Source organism: Brassica napus, chromosome A2, assembly GCF_020379485.1.
Source record: "Brassica napus cultivar Da-Ae chromosome A2, Da-Ae, whole genome shotgun sequence".
Lineage (NCBI taxonomy): Eukaryota > Viridiplantae > Streptophyta > Magnoliopsida > Brassicales > Brassicaceae > Brassica > Brassica napus.
Window position 1 is genome coordinate 19,141,196 of NC_063435.1, and position 19,748 is coordinate 19,160,943.

Consider the following 19,748-nt stretch of genomic DNA (forward strand, 5'->3'; position numbering starts at 1 on the left):
TTTATTAAATTATAAATAAATTTATAAAATTAATTATATTGTAGACATGGATCTTTAAAATGTAATTTACATTGATGTTTTAATCAATTGTAACGTCTATAATAACTTACCTTAATTTTCTATTACTTGCGCAAGTTGTAGGAATGACAATTGGTACCACCCGCCCCGCCGTAGCCCACCCCGCCGTGGTCTCTCTCTCCGGCGGTTCTTTGCGGGTTAGCCCGCCACAACCCGCGGTCTCAATCCTTAAGCCCAAACCCCCCCCCCCCCCCCCGCTAACATCTTAAGCCTTTTGCGGGCAGCCCGCGGGTCGTCAAATATTAGTGGCAAACGGTACCACCCGCCCCGCTCCGCCGTGGCCCGCCCCGCCGGTAGTCTAAGTCTCTCTCTCCGGTGGTCCTTTGCGGCACTGCTGTCTGCTGATAGTAAATAAAAATCAAGATTAGTCCAACATAGTTAAATATAAACTTCACCAAAAGCACCTAAGAAAAAACGGCATTAGATTTTATATCAAGTCATTACCAACATTATGTTGGCAACACAATAAGTCAATTATTAGATTTCATCGTATACATATTGTATCAAGTCAATACCAAGTGTTTTACTCGTACCATATGACTCGTATGTAGGACTGATACCAATGCATCATTTAAGTGATAGTGATATTGTTTGCAAAAGTACATTACTAAAAGCACAGACAAACACTGCAAATTTTTCAAGTCTTAACCAAATTTAAGTTAAAAAAAAAACACCAGATCCAAACGATGAATCCCAAACATAATAAAAACCCAAATCCAAACAGTCATTCTAAATGTAGATAAAAGCAAAACACCAAATCAAAATAAAATTAAATTAAACTTCTTCTTCTTCATCTTCATCTTCACCATTGACAATGGATTCAAATGATGGTAGCTTCTCTTCTTCATCATGAATTTCATCTTTAGAAAATATCAATAGTTGAAGTTAGTAAATATTAATAGTCATGGTACTCAAAATTATATGATAATGAGAATATTTTACCATGTTAATAAGCTTCATATCCCTTTAGCCAGTTCCTAGTACACATCAGAGCTTGCACATTCTTCGGGAGTAGACGGCTCCTGTATTTATTAAGGACTCGCGATCCAATGCTAAAGGAAGACTCTGAAGCCACTGTTGTAATAGGAATACTCAGTAAATCACAAGCCACTGCTGACAAATCGCCATACCTATGAGTATTATCTTTCCACCACTTGAGAATGTCCATGCTCCGGAAACTATTAAAGTCCAAGCGTGGTTCATCAAGATAAGCTTCTAGAGGTGTTTTTCCACTCACAACACCGCTGACTTTGCGAAACGCAAAGAAATCCTATGAAGGTTTAAAAAAAGATCAAAAACTATTTAAAAAAAATAAATAAACAGAATGTTAAAAAAAATCGAAACACTCACATTGTAGTTCTCAAACATACCCATTGACCCTTCAGCACAAAACATTTTGTGGAACCGTCTCACGTGGCTCTGTAGAAGGTGAGTTAGTCTTTAGATTTTTTGTCGTAAGACTCAAACAGAGTACTAAGCTTATCACGCAAGTTTCTCAACTTTGCATCACATGTACTCATGTCAAGCTTCCCTAAACAACAATCCACAATAGAAAGCTTAAAACGTGGATCAAAGACGACTGCCATCGCGAAAACACAACTGACTTCTTCCCAATATTTATCGAACTTCTCTTTCATCGGTGGCACCATCTCTCTGACAACCTCATCTTGGCTTTCTTCATTAATTCGAAGCCAATCATGGATCAACCAAACCTGATAGAAATACAAGTTTGAAGTCGGGTAATTGGAACCAGACATCAAACTTGTAATCACAGCGAAAGGTCCCAAAAAACAGCAAATATTCTCAGCTCTTGTCCATTCCTCAGCTGTAGGCGCCATTTTATAACATCTCCTATCAAAAGTCTCCAACTTAAGAAACGCTTTGCGGAACTTGATGGCTTTTTCAAGCATATAGAAAGTCGAATTTCATCTTGTCTGCACATCCAGTATCAGACCCGCATTTTCCTTTATACCAGCAGCAACCACACATTTATCAAACAATACTTCACGCGCTTCCGATGCTCATACATACTTAATACTCTCTCTTACTTTGTGCAAAGAACCTCCAATAACCTTCAAACCATCTTGCACTTTGAGGTTAAGTATGTGAGCTGCACATCTGACATGGAAAAATTCTCCACCACACAACAAGTCATCGTTCAACATCAGCTGCGATTTCACAATATCTTGCATCGAGTCGTTGCTTGTAGCATTATGGAATGTGATCGAGAACACCTTTTTTTCTATTCCCCACTCTTTCAGTGATTCAAGGAGCTGCATCGCAACATTCATACCCGTATGTGGTGGTGATAAAGCAAAAAACGTCAAGATCTTGCTGTTCGACTTCCAATTTCGATCAATGTAATGAGCCGTCACACATATATAACCCTCACGTTTTAGCGATGACCACAAATCAGACGTCAAGGAAACTCTTCCAGGAAGACTCGCCAATTCCCTCATCAGTGTATCTCTGTCGCTTTCAAACAACCGGAACACATCTGCTTTCGCCGTGTTTCGACAAATGGTTTGGACATCAGCATTCAAATAACTCCAAGTGTCTCTCACTTTTTCATACTCCACATACGAAAATGGGAGTATCAACTTCATCATCATCTACTTCGATCAGCCTTCGTTTCCGTTCTTGCTTCTTTCCATCATCACAAAAAGCATCAGTAGTAGCGTTAAGAGCTGCTATCAGTCCTTGTGTGTCCAAGTCACAGGTATCGAATAGCTTGAAATTAGGATCCATAGCCTCTTGCTTTCTCAAGTTTTTTTTGTGTTTATGTTTTCCTCACAAAGTCACGATGAGTCGTGAGACGGTGAGAGAATAGGTATCGTGTGTTTAGGTTTATTTGTTAGGGTTTTTAATTTTGTAAATATTTTAAATTTAATTTTTTTAAAATTAATTATTTATAATTTACAGAAACTAACGACACACTAGAAGTAGGGTTTAAAACTAAAACGACACAGATAACATAGTGTATAAACGAGTTACTAAGCTGGAATCAATGCACAAGTATTATTATCAACGATTATCACATCAGTTTTATTAACATGACTAAACATCTAATTCTACAAGCAACGGTCACCAGAAGCCTTCCAATGTTACTAGAAGATCCTCACTTCTCTGATGCCATAAGGAAAAAACTTGTATGAGGATTAGCTAGAGATGAATGCTTGTGTCGTACTGGCTCTTTAGAGCATACTCGTTGTAGACAGATGCAAAGGATGGCACAGTAACCTAAAAGATGCAAAGATAATGTGAATGGAATCAGTTACATACTAAATTTGCAAGGAAAGTAAATGGAAGCACCTAAAACGTGTAACTTACAAAGTTAAAGGTACATAACTACAGATGTATGCACCCATAGCAACTGGAACAGCCATGGTAGTAGCACCTTCAGGAAGAGAACGCAGCTGATTTACACTAATCCCTATCGGCAACAGAGCAAGTGCTTCCCACAACAACAGAAAGTCAAAAAAAAAAAAAACTTAGTTCCAATAAGGTCAAACATACAGAACAAGTGAACACAAGAGAAAATAAACCAATCAAGTTATTGAGTTTCAGTCTTTGGGATCACTTGGACGGCTGTTGTATGTAATAATCTCTGATACCATTAAAAATCACACATACAGAACAAGTGAACACAAGAGAAAATAAACGGCACAACATCAAACGCTTGGAGGCTTCTCGTACTAAAACGATCAAGTTTCAAACAAAACAATCAAGTTATAGAACTCTGGATCCGAAAATTTCATAGTCAAGGATATAAAAGCTCAGGAGTGAATATACCATTGGTAGTCAATAGCAGAATCTGAACGAACAGGCGTGTACTCTAAGATTCAAGCTTGCATACAAAAGTCAAAACCATCCATCATGGATCTTGGGATCACTATTGATACTTCAAAAATAAGAAACAAATATCTATGAATTAGAACAACTGCCACTTATTCAGAATAAAATTAAGAGCTCAGAAACAAATTCTTCTATGAGATCAAGCCAGAGTTCTATGCATGCAGAGACTAACCTTAAATGGTGTCTACTCAGAGGAAGAAATCGACACCTGTTTAACCGAGAAAGAGAAGCTACGGCCTATGGTGGTTGATCGACGAATAAGAGAAGCTCCGGCGGTGGCTGGAGGAAGAAGAGAAGCTTCGGTGGTCGCAAGAGTCGTCTCCTCGTCGGTGAGAAGTCTGAAAGATGAAAATGAAGAAATGCGGGCTTCCCACGTCCCGCTAAACCGCGTAGACCCAACCCGCTATGGCCCAAACCCAAAATTACCCAGCCCGAAAGGCCCGCACTTTATCGGGCCTAAGCACAAACCCGTCCTGCATGGGACTTTTACGGGCCAGGCCCGCGGATCGCGGTCCAATTGCCATCCCTAGCAAGTTGCTAGTATTTATTGCATTGTTTAAATGTAATTTACCTTATTGTTTTTAATAATTTACCTAAGTAACCTTAATGTTTATAATTTTTTGCCCGTTTATTTATAACTTTACCATTTTTTTAAATTCCCCTATTACTTGCGCAAGTTGATAATAGTTAATGCATTATAATTTGTTAGCTCGCTTTTAATAATTTACCCTTTTTGAATATGGATTACTTGTGCCAAGTTGGTATTGTGTTTATTGCATTTCACCTTATGGTAATATAATTTTAGTTTCTTTCTTGATAAAAATTATTTCAAAAACGTCATTTATTATGTAAAATATTCCCTAATAAATGTCTAATGTGGAAGGTAGACTATATATATAACTGGAACCCCAAACGTCTAACGTCTTACAATACAACTATTCTCTTTTCCTAACAATTTTTAAAAACCCGTCTAAAGATACATGGCATATTGAAGTACGGATTTTTTCGCTTGTGGAGAAATTATAACAAAGAATACGACAACACCATCGAAATGGTATTTGTTTTTGGTACTAAATTTCTCAAAACTCATAATCGTCATATATTATATTTACTTTACAATGAACAATATTTTTTATAGTGTTTCATAACTACTTATTCTGCTTTCCGTCAACCCTTATAATTTATTTGTCTAACTCATAACTTTCATATATTCGATCAGGGATAAAATTTCATGCTTCAGTTTGTGAACAGCTCATCAAAAAATTTGAAGGTTGTCCAGTTATTCAAAGTGTACGATGCTATTGGTGATTATCAGACAAGCTCTCATCCGTACAAAATTGGGTTCTTCCACGCGACTTTTGTTGCAAAACCAAATAATTTTCCAAGTGAAGTTCCTGAGAAGTATTTGGCTGATTACACTGAAATTCCTGGTGGAAAAGCTGATAAAAGTCGTTTGGTTGGTAAGTAATTTTCAACTGGGAATTGTTCATGCACTAATAATTTATATATGATTTTAAGGCTATTAATCTGCTTATTAAATAACTTTAATATTATACCTACTTAATTGAATTTGTAAAGTTTAGATATTCTTTTGGTTTTGTATTATTTGTGTTAATTTAATTATTTTTATTTTGGAATGTAGATGTTATTGGTCAAATAGTTAACTTCGGTTCTATTGAAAACAAAATGATAAAAGGAAAAGATAACATGAGGCTCTTGATTGAGTTACGTGACCAAAAGTAAGCTTAAGTACTTTACCTTTTCTTATTTGCTACCTAAATATGTATATTATATTTATTAACTTAAGTTTATATTATACAGTAATGTGAAGATGATGTGTACTATGTAGGGTCGTTATGCTAAACAAGTATACGATTATAGTATGAGTAACATGCCCACAATGATTATTTGTGTTAGCATCGACTCTCTCACTCTTCTGGATCCAGGTTTTCTCACACAGTGGGCAATGGATTATCGTGGCTTCTCCATCAAGAAAGTTGTATAAGATTTCATCTCGGTTTCGTTTTGACACTCTATTTGGCCTTTATTTGTTTTTTGAACTTTTGATATCAAGGTTGGATCTGTGTTTACTAGTTCTTTGGCTGGTTGATTTGTCCGATCTCTCGATATCAGGCCCGGATCTCATATAACGAGCCCTTTGGCTGGTGTGTATTTTGGTTTTACGTTGGATATGTGTTTCTCTGATGTGTAATATGGGAACCTCTCAGAGGTTTTCATCTGCTCCTATGACAGATTTGAAGGGAAAAGGGATCTTGTATGAAGAAGACGACGATCCTATTCAGTTGGAAGAGGAGGAGGATTCTCAATTCGGGAGTTCCATATGTCACCGATTGGTAAAATCTTAAACCCGAAGAAACAAGATGTTGAGAAGCTGATCATATCTATGCCGACCCAATGGGGAGTACAAGACAGAGTTATGGCCAATGATCTTGGTAATAGGAAGTTCTTGTTCAACTTTTCATCAGAAGAGGATATACAGGATGTACTTAGTCAAGGGCCATTTCACTATAACTTCTTTATGTTTGTGATGGTCTGATCGGAGCCCATTGTTCATGATGAGTATTCCTGGATCATTCCTTTCTGGGTGGAGATCATAGGAATACCGCTCCATCTCTGGACAGTGAAGAACTTAAAGAATATTGGGAAGAAGCTCGGACACGTTGACACGATTGAACTGTCAGCGGGTCGCTTACTGGTGGAGGCTGACACAAGGAAGTCGTTAGTCTTTAACAAGAAGGTACAATCTCCACGAGGTGATGAGGTTACTATTCAGTTCAAATATGAGAAGCTCTTCAAGCATTGCTCATACTGTGGTTTCCTATCTCACGAAGCCACACACTGTCCTAAGAAAATGGAGGAACAGAGGCTACAGGCTAAGGAGGCTGGGGTGTTCTCGCAGTTCATCTCCCTTTTGAGCCAAATACACGCCAATCTTTGTTGGCTGATAGAACAGAGCGTGATCGTTATCAATATGACAAATGTCACACTTCGTGATAAGGGTGAGCCTCGTGCTATTAATTTCTCTCATATGGAGAAAGAAAACTACATGGATGATATGGAAAATGGCCAGGTGATAGGCGCTTTACAGGACATGGATATTGGGAATCAGATGGCTTAGTGTTGCGGCAACATGATGCATCTAGGGATGCTGAGGTGTTGGATGAGGCAGCGGATGATCTAATTGGTGAGGATTTAGAAGACATGGAGGACGGCGATGAATCTCATCACGTGGGGTCACGTTCTCTCAATCCAGCTGAGGCTAGAACCAAACCTTCATACAAGGGGAGTTCACGGCATGTAGTTACACGTGGTATGCCAATTAGAAAAACAGAGTTCCTTCGTCGAGGTTCTCCAAGGAATCATGGTGTCTCTTCTTCGAGACACACAAATCGTCATAAGCACAGTTGTCACAACAGTTCAAAGAAAGGGAGATCAAGTTCACATAAGGCTAATGAGTTAGAGGGGTCCAAACCCCCCCCCCCCCCCCCCCCCCAAATTATCCATGAAGACAATCAGTTGGAACTGTCGAGGGATTGGAAACGACCTCACAGTTCGACGCTTTACGCAGATGTGTCAGAAGCATCGCCCAGGATTTGTGTTTCTTTCTGAGACGAAGCTGAGTCTTACACATGAAGGGGTTCTAGAACCGAGTATCATGAGCCTTCAAAGCCGTGTGTGGAAGATAAAGGCCCCGAGTAAGATGAAACATTTCTTGTGGCAGGCTATCTCGGACTATGTGGCGACGGAAGAGAGGCTCACTTTAGACAATCGGGCACCGATAGGAGTTGTCCTAGATGTGCTAGTCCAGTGGAGTCGATTAATCATCTTCTTTTTGAATGCCCCTAGGCCCTAGCCCTGCAGGTTTGGGCTTATCGGACTATCCTTCCCTTCCGGGTTACTTCCCAAGAACATCTATATACTAAAACATGAACTTTATGTTTTGGAAGAGAAAAGAGGTGGTTCCACTGAGACCACAATTCGATAACTTCCCATGGATCTATTGGTACATTTGGAAGGCGAGGAGCGATAAACTCTTTAATGGGAAAGTCGTATCCATGATTGACACTCTTCAACATGCATCTCCTGAGGCAGAATATTGGAGGAAGCTAACGAAAAGGAAGAAGCAAACGAGGATCATGACGACCCTCCTACCATAGAGGTTGAGACAATGCCTCCTTGGATACACTGAATCCCTACATGTCAAATTAATGCGTCATGGAAGATAATGGCAGTGTCAGTGGCTTAGGATGGAGTCTTAAGGATCAAATGGGTTTTGAATATTTCGGATTACGGGCATGCAACAGGAGCCTCTCAGGTTTGAATGCTGAGATGGAAGGTTTACTTTGGGCAGTTTCATGTATGAGAGACAGAAGGATAACCTCAATACGGTTCGAGACAGACTGCTCGGACCTAGTGGACATGACTACAAACCCAGTGGATTACCCTTAATTCGCGACAGAGATCGAGGTGTTCCAGAGATTACAGGAGGATTTCGAGGATGTGAGCATGTCTCATATTCCTCGGAGTTGAAATGGTCGGCAGATGCGTTAGCAAAAGAAGCAAAGACCAGAGGCTATATTTTTACCATATAGATCAGACCTGGCAAGACAAAAGTGTTCATAGGAGAATCGGTTCGTTTGACCACCACTTGATCTAGCATAGCATAGATAAACAGCTGACAAAAAAAAAAACTCAAGTCTGATACAATAATGCACAGTCGCTGGTGACACTGGAAACTTCATTCATATATGACAACGAGAAGGTTGACAAATAGTACGTACAATAGTCAATAGAGACGGGTATGGTACATGATGCTATTATAAGAAGCAGTTAGATCATGATCATGTATGAACATGTTAGGTACTAGCAATATCTATTAGCTCAGAGCAACCTGTGTTGCTTACAAGCTAATAAAATCTTAAGTTCTGCTTTCATTGACATTTGTTTTTTTTTCCCTCGATGCTTCATGTTTGTTGTCATTTGGATAATACTTTCTACATTTTTTCAACTTTCTTTGCATTTAAAAAATACGAGAGTTATGAGTTTATGATCAATAGAGATAGCTGGAAAATCATCTTTAGTGGCAAATATACATTTGAATTATATATATGTTGGTTTAGTCACTCTAGATAGGAATTGGTACTGACCATCATTTCAAATTATCCCTCACCAAGTTATACATACAAAAAAAAAAAAATACATTCGAAGGAGAGACCTTGGAATACAATAAGTGTAATGCGGTCAAATGAGTATAAGAAAAATGAGATGAAGACAATTGAACATCAAAATAGGAGAAATGGTGAATCATGCTCGAGCCTTTAATTGTACCAATCAAATGTTGTACATCAAAGATTAGACAGATTCTAATATTTTTTTGATCGACATATATTTCCAATCTAAACAACCATTATATGCTTAATTTTAGTTTTGCAAGGAAAGAAACCAGTTTTTATCAGTACAAAATTGAGTATCAATAATACATTACAAATTTACAATTGATGGTAAAAACAAATTTAGCTAAATCCAAACTTAATATATGTATTACTCCAACAAAATAATACAATCAAACACATGCAAAACAAGAAAATTCAGAAACCGGCACCAAGCTACGCAATGGCGGCAAGATCACCACCTATTATTGTTCACTTACGTTTTCTTATGAATTTGGCTTACAGGTCCAACGTCAATCTAACTAGTAAAATTTTGTCTTTATGGGAAAAAACTTCGCTACATTTTTGACTAATTAAGATCCAACAACCACTTACATTTACCGTATGCAATTTTAATACAAGTTACGGATAATTAAAAATTACAAAGAAAAAATACAAATATCTATCAAATTTTTGAGTATGAACATTGTTTTAAAATTAATACAACATCAAATAAACTCAACCATGTAAACTACTCTACTTACACAACACCAACCACACAAAAAGTAGCACAGTTTATCACCCTACCTCAACCTATTAAAATACAAATCCTGAAGAATAAATGTCAACAGCAAAACACCAACTTTACAAACACGACATCACCTCCAGAGATTTAGATAGAGCAACAACTATGTCCACGATTCCGCGCTTGCACAGGGCTATACCCTTAGTTTGTATTAAAGGGACATCACTAGTTCTTTATTTGGTTATGGCACTGCGGTGTTGTTATGGTTCGTCACAGTTTTTTTTGGTAAATTGTTTTCTTTTCTTTTCTGGTTTTTATCGGTAGCGAAACATCATTTCTTATATGTTTCTCATATGAGGAGATATTGCGGACATAGAGAAACATATATTTTCGACGAAGATGTTGTCTTTATGTGTTAAACTAGGTGTTTTCTTGCACTGTGTACATAAATAAAAAATTTAAAATGAAACTAGTGGTATGGGATTAGAAAATTATAATTCTTAAATAAACTGTATAAAAATTTAAAAATTGTTTTGGTAATAAAATTAAAAAAATTATATAATTAAATTAAATAATATTATGAAAATTGTAAATTATTATTATATTTTTATTTTTTACTATTATATTATATGTTATTATATTTATGATGATTTGTAAGTTTTACTATATTTTTAAAAAGTTACCAAAAATATAAATCAACAATAAATGTAAATGTGCTTGTCATAATTAACTTCAAGTCATCAATATCGTTAATATGCTATGTTTTTTTCTTCAAAATTATTGTAATGATAACACGCAACAAATCACTTTTTAAATAATTTCTAGAAGATACTATCAGAAATGTAGGCAAACCAAAAACTGCTAGTAGAAATATAAAACAATCCACTCGGAGAATGTCATTCTTCCAAACCCACCAACCCTTTTCATTTATTTTTAATGTGAGCCACCAGATCTTTACGAAAATAAAATCCACCAACTCTTTTTTTTTTCTTGTAATCAATCCACCAACTCTGATGTCAAAAAAAAAAAAGTCAATCCACCAACTCTTTTTTTTTTTGTAATCATGTTAATCCACCAACTCTCTTTGACGTGAGCATCTATGAAATTTTTTTTTTCATTAAGAACCTTATCTTAAGAAATTATTTATCCTATTAAAGGATTTCCCTCCCTAAACAAAAAATGCCCACCTATGAGACCTATCCATACTATTTTTTTTTCACATTCGAGCTCTCACATTAGAAGTTAGAGTAATTATTATTATTTATACTTTTAATGAATAAATATATAAAGTAGCCATACTTTTTTGTTAAAATAAATGTTAAATCCTGGTTTATTAAAGACAAAGACCTAACTTCCGGATGAGAGGTGCAGCCCACAACATGCTCTCTTTTGGGTATTTATACGGACGTATACGCAGCCGTGGTGAGCAGAACAATGTGACTTAGTTTGCGCATCACGAAAATCAAACCCGAAATGTGTTTGCATCCAAAACTCATTCACTACCACAAAGCCCACTCGTAAAGTAGCCATACAAATAAAAAATAATTTAAAATTTCTTTGATTAAATAAAAAATTAAAATAATATAAATAAAAATTATCAAAATCTAAATATATATTTAAAAATAACAAGATAATTCATAAATATATGTGTTGTTATCCACAAAATATCCTTTCATAAAAAGTTCAAATTCAAAAACAAAACACGTAACTAAATATTAATTAAGTAAATTCTTAATTTTACATAAATGAGAAGTAAATATTGAGTGATTTCTAACATTTTTTTAATTAATAATGAATATAGCATACAAATAAATTTTCAAAAATCATAATAAGTAAAAAAATGTAAATGAAAGATAAATAATAATTTATCATTATTGTCTTTAATTAGTAATACATGTACTAATAAATAGTTATAAAATATGCATGTCCGCATGTGCGGAAATATGCTTAGTATATATTCATATACATATCTCAAACATAAATATTTCTTTTAAATTTAAGTAAACTATTTAATTTCTATAATATTATTTCAAAAGTTAATTTCTGATGTGAAGTGCTCACGTTAACTACAATAATACCTTTAATGATTAAGTTATTATTATAATTGCGGTTTTTGATTTTTATTTTTATTAATAATTCTTTGTAACCACATTATTATCATAAAAGGAATTTTATAATAAAAAGGAAATATCTTTAAAACTAAAATATACAATAATTTTATATATTTAAAACATGTGATTTAATAAATTATATGTTTTCTTATTATTATTTACATGTTTTCTCATACATTTAAACCATTTCCTTATTTTTAGGTATTTTCTTCATAAAAAAGAAACTAAGTTAGTTATGAAAATATACAAGCATTTTTTTCTTATTTACTAATTTTATATTTTCTGGAATTAAATTCATACGTTAGGAAAGAAAACTACAAAAATTACGTTAGTTAATTGTTTAACTATACAATTTCCTATGTTAATTGTTTAACTATACAATTTCCTATGTTATTTAATAAATTTTGAACATTATAGATATCGTCTAATTATGCACGTCTCTGAAAGATTTGATGAGTAAGTCAAGTTTCTCTCATTTGATATTCTTGCCGAACATCTTGTACTGAAAAGCTGCTTCTAAATTAGCAGAGGAAGTTGCAGAGGTATTATAATTAAAATATTTAACACAAAGAAAATAAAAACTAAAAATATCACCCAAATTTTTATGTTTTAGTTTTTTCGTAAATATTAATATTCGTGCCCGATCGTAGATCACTTCACTTATAAATAAGTATTCTATTATTGTATTTATAATGGTTACATTCTATTAAATGCATGATGTTACCTTTTTCGTTTTTCTATAAATGTAACCGTTTATAAATCCATAATTATTTTATTTGTACCTATAAATAAAATAAAATTTATAATGAATTAAGTATTTTGATAAATTATTTATAGACTCTTAAAATTATTTTAAAATCTTATAAAATGATTTGGCAAGCCTTTATACATGATTTTATAAATCTTTATAAGTAATTTTTATAAATGAATTTATAAATCTGCATACACATATCACAAATTATGTAAATAATTTATAAATTATGTATGATTTTGTTTAAAAAAAAAAGTATGTATAACAATGTTCTGTATAACAATTTAAAGCCATTGTATTGGTTCCTATAATTTTCTTAATAAGGTTGTATAATTATAATTATTTGATTTGTAAGAGGAAATTGATAAGGTTTTCTTAATTATTTGATTTATAATTTTCTTAATAAGGTTTTTTTTTCCAGCACCTGTGTATTCAAAGGGAAGTATTTCAGGAATGCATCACCATAGAACTCATTAGATCGTACTCGTTATTTTATGGTTTGCGTATTATTGTCTCTTCTAGATCTCTCGTTATAAAAGGACTAATCAATAGGGTGGAATCATGATCATCTATCTCATTATGAAATGATCCTTGGTTTCCATCTACTCGCCCGAGACCAGCAAATAAAAATCAACATAATTTTTACCCGGAACTAACAGTGGATTCTCTCATTGATGAAATATTGAGAACATGGAATTTATAGGTTATTCAGACTATGGTAGACCCGCAAGATGTGAAAATTATTGAAAGTATTCCTTTAAGTTGATTTCATACAGAAGATCGGATGGATGGTATTTTACAAACATTGTGAGATACACGGTTAAATCTGGATATCAAGTGAAGCAAGTGTATCCGGATAGAGAAAGAATACCACCCGTGTATGGTCCTTCGGTCACCCCACTGAAGGCTTTCTACTGGAAAGTATATCCACCTAAAATGAAATATTTTTTTATGACAACTGCTGAAAAGATGCATATCGGTTAAGAAAAATTTTAGGTCAAGAAGAATGCATAGGGATAAAATTTGCAACTCGTGTGGAGCTCCTGAGGAGTCCATAAATCATATTTTCTTGGAATGTCCACCGGCGATCTAAATCTGGGCACTTACATGAATCCCAACGAATCCAGATATATTTTTCATTCAATCATTGTTTACAAATATGAATCATTTATTTGGAGAGTCTCCCCATAAATGGAAAGTCATCACTTTGCATGGATTTTATAGAATATATGTAAAGGAAAAAAATAATAAAATATTTAGCAATTTGGATATGGATCCGAGAGATAACTTCAAATTGGCAGAAACAAAATCGTTACTCTGGGCTGAAGCACAAAATTCTCCTATACAGGGAATGAAATATACTCTAGGAATAAATTCTCCATCGATAGTACCGACTATATCAGGTAGATGGTGTTCTACGGACGGATCTGGGAAAAATCAGGATATATATTCAGGGTAAGGATGGTATAGTACCTTAGAAGGTTTTGATGGATTAATGGGAGCAAGGAATACAATAGCGAGTTAGTCGCCACTACATTCAGAGATAAGATGCTCTCATATGGGCAATAAAATGCATGAGGAATCTTAGAAAGTTTTCGGTAATATTTGCAACATATTGTTTGCAGTTGGTGAAGATGGTTTCGGAACCAGAAGTATGGCTAGCCTCTACAAGTTATTTGGAAGACATAACATTTTTGAAGAAAAGTTTCAACAGCTCATAGATCATTCATATACCACAGACGCAAAACTCAAAGGCCGATTGTCTCGCAAAAAGTGCAAAGAAACAACCGTTGTTTGTCGTTTATATGGATGCAGAACTACCGGTGTGGTTTGCAGAATCTACATAAATTTGTTTATGTTTCTGATAAAAAAAAAAAGAATACACGTAAACAAAAATTATTTAAAATTATTTTTCTTGGGCTGTTTTTATGGTCAAAGTCTCCTTAAAAAAATTTCCAATAACTTTTCACAATATCCAAAGGAGACGAAGCAAAACGGCAATTCTCAAGTTTGAAAACCAAAAGGGATATCTACTCTACTTATATTAAGCGATGTAAGACCTTACAATTCAGAAATTTGAGCCAGAAAAACCTTTCATAATGAATTCTTCACCATCAGTGAAAATCGTCTCAAAATGCTTCGTGAAACCCAAAACAATCCTTGAAGAATCAAAGAAACCATACTATCTATCCCCATGGGACTTCGCAATGCTCTCTGTTCACTACATCCAAAAAGGTCTTCTCTTTCAAAAGCCACTTCATTCCACCGACACCCTGCTTGATAAGTTAAGAGAGTCTCTCGCCATCGCTCTCGTCCACTTCTACCCTCTCGCTGGTCGCCTCTCAGCACAAATAAACGAAAACACCAAATCATACTCTGTTTTTGTGGATTGTAGCAATAGCCCTGGTGCTGGATTCATCTACGCCACCTCTGACTTATGTCTAGCAGATATTGTTGGCCCTAAGTATGTTCCTTTAATTGTTCACTCTTTCTTTGACCACAACAGGGCCGTCAATCATGATGGACTTACCGTGAGCCTCTTGACAGTCCAGGTTGATATTAATTCCTTGTAGAAAGAACTTTTAGACTTTTTATATTTTTTATTCATATAGAAATCAAATGAATCCCTCCAAACAGTCCTTTCATCGAATACGGCTTTTCACAGAATTTTATATGTATCTATGAAATCGAGTATGAAATTCTGTTTAGTCACTTTTAAATTGAGTATCTGTTTCCCTCATTTTCTTGCTAAGATTATAAATTTTGTATTTTACATATCCATACGATTGAGTTTTTGGGTTTCAGAAATAGTGTAAAAATAAGTGATGGGTTTGCATGTTTATAGAAAGTATACAAATGTTTCAAAGAAAACAATGCTTATATCTGTTTATTAATTTATTTACTTATCACTTCCATGTGTTTCGATACAGTTTTGTTTTGGTTCGGAATCAATCAATTTCATGAGTATGTGACAGTATTCAACGAATTGAGATTTTAGTCGATTTATTCCCTTCTTGTTTTCTTTGTTTAATACTGTTCCAGTTCAGATTTGACTATAAAAAAGTAACTGAAATTAAAGAAAAATGTTGTTTTAATCTAATTATTTTCTTTCTTTCGTTTTTTGGATTGTTTCAGTTTGATTTGATCCGGTTAAACTAGATTAGACATTAACAAATTGGTGGGGTTTGTGCACTTGGTTAGGTAACAGAATTGGTAGATGGAATTTTCGTAGGACTGTCGATAAACCACGCAATGGGAGATGGCACTTCATTCTGGAACTTCTTCAGTGCCTGGTCCGAGATATTCCAAGCACAAGAGTGCAACAAAACCGATGAATTGTATCTTAAGAATCCACCAGTCTTAAAGCGTTATATCCCTCAAGGATATGGTCCCCTCTTCAGCCTTCCCTATAGCCATCCTGATGAATTTATCAGAACTTACGAATCCCCAATTCTCAAGGAGAGAATATTCTGTTTCTCATCAGAAACAATCAGATTGCTAAAGGCAAAGATTAACCAGGTATGTGGAACAACCTCCATCTCATCTTTTCAATCGCTAACCGCGGTTATATGGAGATGCATAACTAGGGCTCGAAGATTACCTATCGAACGAGAAACAAGTTGTAGACTTGCTGCGGACAACAGGGGAAGGATGTATCCTCCTCTTCCCCGGGATTACTTTGGAAATTGTCTCTCTGCACTGAGGACGGCTGCAAAAGCAGGTGAGCTGTTGGAGAATGATCTTGGATGGGCTGCTTTGAAAGTGCATCAAGCTGTAGCTGATCATACGAGTGAAAAGGTAACTCAAATGATTGATCAGTGGTTGAAGTCACCTTTTATCTACCATATTGATCGGCTATTTGAACCAATGAGCGTGATGATGGGAAGCTCACCGAGGTTTGACAAGTATGGTTGTGAATTTGGGATGGGAAAAGCAATGACACTTAGAAGTGGTTACGCGCATAAGTTTGATGGAAAAGTTTCGGCTTACCCGGGAAGAGAAGGAGGAGGAAGCATAGATCTGGAGGTATGTCTTGTTCCACAGTTTATGGAAGCTTTAGAATCAGATGAAGAGTTCATGTCTCTTGTTTATTTTTGATAACTTAAGAATTTCTTCCAAGTTTCTCAACATTTGCAAACTGCTTATCACCTTATTATCTCCTGTTATTCACCTCAATATGTTTACCATCATTTTTATTGAAGCTTAGTTAACCTTTTAATTTTATTTCGTTTACCAATAAATTGTTGATGGAATAACCAGCAATCGAGTCTTTGCTTTATTTACTTACAAATGTAAAATTCATATTTTACCAAAAATATAATATGTAAACTTCATCTTTGAGATATGCAAAGTGCGGAATATATTACACAAAATCTACGCACATGCCCAGAGGTATTTCCAGTATCAAGCATCTACACGAACATGGATTATCTATTTTGGAGGAAAAACTCTATTATCGAGGCGGAACAAGACAGGGATCCTTTTCCCTGGATAATTTGGTATATATGGAAGGCTAGGAATGATAAACTGTTCAGGGGGATAGATAGAGATCCTATGGAGTTAGTTCGATATGCAGAGAGTGAATATCGAGTCTGGTTTGATGCGAATGAAGTGATACAACCAGTGCCACAAGAAAACAATATGGTGATCCCCCAAGCTTGGGCAATATATGCCTGTTAGATGGGTCTTGGACAGCATCGGCCAACTTTAGTGGATGTGGATGGGTGTGGATGGACAGCAGGGGGAAGGCTCAGCTTATGGGGTTAAAAAATATTACTCGACGTGAATCAGCCTTGCACTCGGAAGTTGAAGCACTACAGTGGACAATGGAGAATATGCTCCAGCACTCAACATGTCAGAGCTTTGGGACGGACTGTAAGGACCTGATTGCTATGCTAGAGGAACCTCATGCTTGGCCAAGCTTTGCGACAGAATTGGAAAAGATCGAGACGCTATGGATATGCTTCCCGGAGTTCAGCATTACTCATGTCCCACGAACGCATAATCAATTTTCAGGTTTTTTTAACTAAGACTGCTAGATCCTTCCATAGGAAGTGATGTGCCGCAGTCCATGGATCATTACATGGAACCAGCTCAGCATGGAGTTCTGGACATTCTGAACATTTCAAACGAGGTTCATGTTTTTCACCGTACCAGACTTGACTTGGATCATGCCAGACTTGACTTGGGTCGAGCCAGACTTAGCTTGGGTGGTGAAGAAACCAAAGACGGACATGCATTCTCATCCGGCGGACCATCCGGACAGTCCCGCAAGCGTCCTTATCTTTACCCCGTGCATCCATCTGGTTCGGATGAATCAGGACATCTTGACTGGTCTTCTCCATTTTCCGTGCCTTGACTAGATTTAGTCTTCTCCATTTTTCGTGCCTTGACTAGATCTAGTCAAATTTATATTTTCTATGCATTGTTTTCCCACATTTTCTTTAATTGTCTTTGACTACAAAACAATATAAATATGTAATCCCTTTGATGAATAAAATCAGTTCAGTTTTGGTTGTTTATTTCGTTTCTTCTCTGAGTGAGAGAGAGAGTTCTTAGCTAGTTCATCGGTTTGAACCGGCTTGTTGATTTGGTGGTCAGCCAATTCATCTTTGTGTGTTGTTTTGTGGTTAGCCAACACATTCATTCTTTCTTTGGTGGTTAGCCTTAGATCGTGGGTATATCAAGAGTTATTCCGTATCTCTTGACAATCCTTTCAATCCATCTCAGTTCCAGAAGTGCCGTTTGCCTTCTCGGATCATATCCAACACCCAGCTAAAGTGATCCTCCCTATCTTAGGGTTCTTCAGGAAGTTACTTTTCATTGGTTGTTCTATTCCGGTCTGGTTACCCAGACCACCTCAAGCTTGAGTAATAGAATGACCGTTTGACGTCAAAAAAAAAAAAAAAAAAAAAAAAAAAAATCTACGCACATGCCCATATAATCTGGCTTTTCTAACCACTTAAGACGTTTACGTGTGGACAAGTGGCCTCGCAGGTAGGACCATCTTGAACATAAAACTAAAAGCATTTCCAGAAGAAATTCTATAACTTTAAATATAGAGTTTTTTTTTTCTAAAAAGGAATTTCAAAATTTTAAATTTGGAGTTTTGAGAAGTAAAATTCTATATTAAAGTTTCACTACTCAAAAATTCAACTTTAAAGTTTCATATTTTTATTTGCATTTTGGCCCTTACAATTACACATCATATTTATGATTCTTATTTTGAAATGCACTAATTGATCATATATGGCGCATTATGGAAATAATTTTTTGAAATAATTTGGTATTTTACTTGTAGTTTAATATTTAATAATGTATATCTATTTATAATATTATATACTAGTATAAAATTTTATTAGTTAATATTGATGTAATATTTATATATAAGTGCTAGTTATTTATAAAAGTTTCATAATAATTATGAAAAATATCAGGACTATAGTATTAAATAAAAATAAATTTGAAGTTAAAGTCGAAGTTTTGCTTTTGGAGAAGAACACTTTTAAACTTTAAATATAGAGTTTTGCAAACTTCAAAATAGAGAATCTTTTAGGAGGTGCTCTAAGGAAAATGGTGTTTTATGAAAGTGATAGAACTAACAACAACATAAACTAAGTCAACACAAATAACTTTTCTCATAGTTTAATATTTAATAATGTATTTCTATTTATAATTTTATATACTAGTGTAACATTTTATCAGTTAATATTGGTGTAATATTTTTATGACAATTCTTTCAAATAGATTCTTTTTAAGTTTTCGTCGTAAAAGACTCCAATGATCAAAATGACCAAAATGTTGCATTAAAAAGCAAAAGATCCTTATACCCTAGATATAGAGTTGTCAAAATGCGTAAACCAACCCAAATAAAATCATATCCAAATAAAACCAGTATTCTATTGGTTATGGTTCAACCCAAACCATTTACCTAATTGTTTGGTTTAGTCTCTAACTCATTTAGATTAATGAGTTAGTGGTTTTAATGAGTTGACTCACTATAATATAGTAATAATATTAACCAATAACACCATAAC

At 35.0% G+C, this 19,748-nt stretch overlaps 1 protein-coding gene across 1 annotated transcript; it reads left to right on the top strand.

Moving 5' to 3' along the window:
* The first annotated feature begins 14,696 nt into the window (after positions 1-14,696).
* On the top strand, positions 14,697-16,935 carry BNAA02G23330D (uncharacterized acetyltransferase At3g50280). The gene is made up of 2 exons (XM_013871193.3): positions 14,697-15,263; positions 15,913-16,935. The coding sequence occupies exons 1-2, from the start codon at positions 14,811-14,813 to the stop codon at positions 16,807-16,809; spliced, it is 1,350 nt and encodes a 449-aa protein (XP_013726647.1). The 5' UTR covers positions 14,697-14,810; the 3' UTR covers positions 16,810-16,935.
* The last annotated feature ends 2,813 nt before the right edge of the window (positions 16,936-19,748 follow it).